Raw genomic sequence first — 3,889 nt, 5'->3', positions numbered from 1 at the left:
TTCAGCTTTCCACCGGTTGTAGTAACATTGGATGAAATGCAGAGAAGTTATGAATAATCGTAACAAACGAACATTATATATTTATTTATATAGATTGTACATTTTTTGTTGTTGTAAATAACGTACAATATTACATTAAAAACAATAATTGTACTTTACAATTCTCAAAATAACATGCCTATACGAAATGACTTATCCCCAATAATTCAAACTATTTACAGCATATTAAGGCGCAATTCTCTAAGGATGCTGTAATCAGTTCGAATTATGGTTTAATCTATTTGTGGCATGCCAAAATTAATTGAAACTTTTTGATCATTTTAATACGCTGTTGTAAAAGATATGGGTCACGCACAATCGTGGAATTATGTACAAATAATTACCTCAGCATAGGGAAATTATTTTGTAGAATTGTAGAATAAAACAATTAATACTATGATAATAATAAATGACAAATAAATAATTTATATATATAGTACACTTCCTAAGCAAGAACAGTGTTTAATTTAAACTTTGATTAATAATGTACAATACACTATTACATATTTACACATAAAAATTAACACTTGTCCTGCGTTAACACAGGACATATGAAGTCTTCAGATATCGCAACGTATGCCTTCTATACATAAGAAGCTTCATCGTCGTAAGGGAGGTAGATGCAATCCAATGCCTGCTGAATCATTGGCTGCTCTTCCTCTGCGGATTTCCTCCGCGTATTTAAATGAAGTTTCTTAAGCCTAAAAGCATAAATAAATTATCATTATTAATATATCTACTATATACATATATAATAATATTATCTACCATGTATCACCCAATAAAATAGAACATATTATTAACATTCAATAATTTTTCTACCCAAAGAAATTTTTATTTATATTCAACTAGTGTCCTCCATGATGGAGCATTCATAATGAACACATAATTAGTTACTTAGTTAAAAAACTAAACAGCTCAATCTAAAAGTTATAAAAGTTCTTTTCATTATATAACTTCATTTTCTTTTTTTAAAACGATGCAGTACAACAATTTTTTTTAAATGATTATTAATTGAAAAAAGTATATGTACTAACTTGTAAATTAAATTTTATTATATCACAAATTCTAGTCTGTTCTCTGTATATATAAATATTAATAAATATGTGGAAGGCATAGGAAAATAGAAATCAGAATGTTAGTACTATGTTTTATTCCTTTGTTTACAGTGTGACAAAGATAGTTGAGATTATTATGTGGTTCCCTAAGTTAAAAAAAAAAATTTTATAAAAGTAGATTATATAGATATAGATATAGTTGAACAAGGATCAAATTAGAATTTGTGATATAATATTTTTTTTTTAAATATAAAGTAGTGTGTATGAATTTTTTAACTAATGATGATGTAAAAATAAGTCTGTGTAATTATATTTCTTATTTATTTTTGTATTGTTAAAATTGTGAAGAACGTTTGACACTTGATTACGTTTATTATACTATTTAAATTATTTTTCTGTTACTTTTTTGATAATAGCATTATTACTAATGTACCTATATTATCTATTATTTTCTTTTAAACTTGTGATTTCTAATGATAAGTTCTTTGCCCCATAAATCAAAATAAATAAATTAGTTAATTTTTTTTAAACAAACAAAATTCTTTCAATCAAAAGTTTTTCTAAATTTTTTTTCTACTTTCATTTAAAGTTTCATTCTGTCAGAATACATATGTAAATTTTTTTTTTTTTTTTATGGTTCATTATTCAAACTTACAGTAATAGCTGTATTCAGTTCATTCAAAAGTAATATTTAGTACTGCTGATCAAGAGAAGGTAACTAGATAATAATTAGTAATTTATTTGTATAAAAAATTTATTAGCAAGAAATGATACAACAGACAGAATTGTTTTGTTTCTTTAACTATCATGAATAAGTGATAACTTACATAGTTCAGCTGTCAACGGAAAATAATTCTTTGTGTAATGCAGGAAACTCAAGGTGAGGCGATGATCTCTTAAACTTGCTAAGCGCTTCCATGTGCAACATACTTAATTCCCTGAAAATACATAAAATAATCCATATTAAATTTGTTTATAGTATTGTTTAAGTGTTCAATTAATAAAAGAGCATTGTTAAGTAATTATATGGTGGTCATAAAGGTTTTAGTTCAAATGTGGAAAATTATGAGAGAAAAAGGGAACATTTTTAGAAACGGACAGCTCGACCTAAAAAGGTCTAGATAATGGGACTGTCCTGTTCGAAATGGAACATATGGCTATACTATTTCATTATTTTAATTTTTGATTTGAAGCATTCGCTTATAAAACATGGTAACAGATAAAATGAAAATTTTTATGGTACTAAAATATTTGTTAATTACCATGGTTACCTTCAAATAGGAGTCACTTACTCTTATTCACAATTTATAAAAAATGTCAGATTCCATGTTTTACGACTGAGTGGCTCTTTTATTGAATTTTACAAATATACTAACTAAAAAATACACCTAGTAAATGAGATGTGAATTATAGTATAATGGCATGATACCATCCATTGGTAGAATTCCAATAACCTTTATAGACTAGAAGGTCTTGAGGGCATTTTCTTTTCAGATAAGAGGATTGTCAGGAATTGAAAGGAAGCAAGTGGGTTTGGATGTTTAGAGCATTTATTAGGAAAAGATTGATATATGTTTTGTGCCAAATAAATAACATCTGGACCATTATTGGAAGGTTGGATACAAAAGAAATGGGATAGTTTAGTGAAGCCCTAAAGCTCAACTCTGTAAGTCCAAATAGGTCTAATTATAGCCATCTAAATGAATATTTTGTAATTAATTGGAAGTTTAGACTGTTTGTCAAGCAAGTGTAGTTAAACTGAGTAGATGAGTAGTTTTCTGTCTTTTGTGAGGATATCAAGTTAGTTGTGTGTCCTGATATATTCTCGGTAGCAAATCTGTTCGACAGGGGTAATAGGAGTATTATTAAAGGGTATTGTAAGGCTGGGAGCTACACATTTACGACATAGGATAGAGGTAATTAGGTGGGTTTTGTTGGAATTCATCTAATACTCCAGTTTTTATACCAATCTTCAAAGGTTGTGATGTGGAATTGGAGAGTTAGGGATACTATTGATGGGTCATTATTCACGGATATTATCAGCTTACCAGATCATTAAATAATTTACTCTTTCCCCCTCCAATTTAATATTGGATTTTAAATTAAAAAAGAAATTGAAATTAAAAAGCCACTAAAAATTTGCAATTCCTTTTAATTAATATGTATTTTTTAACATGATTAATATTTATATTTTTAAATGATTAATATTAAAAAATAAATTAAATTGTAAGTAATCCATATCAATAATTATGTTTAGTTTTATTTTTACTTATTTATTGACATTTACAGCTGTATTTACATAAAAATACATCAAGAAAATTTGATGCTAGATTATAAAGGTATGGTACAGGCTTGTGGAGAAACTATCCACTGGTAGCACTCTAATAACATTTCTAGATTGGAATGTCTCGAGGCCATCTTCTTTTCAGGCGCCGAGGAGGCATTATCAGGGAATGAAGGAGAAGCCAGATTAGAAATAAGTGGGTTTGGGTGATAGGGAAGTTTATCATGGAAGGATTAGTTTATAGTTTCAGTTAGATCGGTTATATATAAAACATTAAGGTCTTTATGGATGATTTTATTTGTGACAAAGAAAGTAGAATTAAGGATTTTATGAAGGATTTTGGATTGTAAGATTGGATATGAGAGGAATTTTAAGGTAATTATTTAAAATTAAAGGACTGCAAAAACTATAGTATTTTAAATACCTGAGAGAAGGGATCTTTCCTAAAAGGGCATCACATACTGTGACATCTCCTTTGATTGGCATTGTGTGGTTCCGGTCCAATTCA

At 27.8% G+C, this 3,889-nt stretch overlaps 1 protein-coding gene across 1 annotated transcript in view; it reads right to left on the bottom strand.

The window, feature by feature from the left end:
• Nucleotides 1-74: 74 nt before the first annotated feature.
• Nucleotides 75-3,889, bottom strand: part of Hr3 (Hormone receptor 3) — a gene marked incomplete at its 3' end in the record, with an annotated part of 109,308 nt that continues 105,493 nt past the window's right edge. Inside the window, 3 exon segments of the mRNA XM_067049782.1 lie at nt 75-740; nt 1,925-2,035; nt 3,806-3,889. Of these exon segments, the coding sequence (XP_066905883.1) occupies nt 1,930-2,035; nt 3,806-3,889 (190 nt within the window).

The sequence above is a fragment of the Halyomorpha halys genome, unplaced genomic scaffold, assembly GCF_000696795.3.
Source record: "Halyomorpha halys isolate HHAL.00 unplaced genomic scaffold, Hhal_1.1 Scaffold356.1, whole genome shotgun sequence".
In the NCBI taxonomy this organism is placed as follows: Eukaryota; Metazoa; Arthropoda; class Insecta; order Hemiptera; family Pentatomidae; genus Halyomorpha; species Halyomorpha halys.
This window is presented reverse-complemented; position numbering and strand designations above follow the sequence as displayed.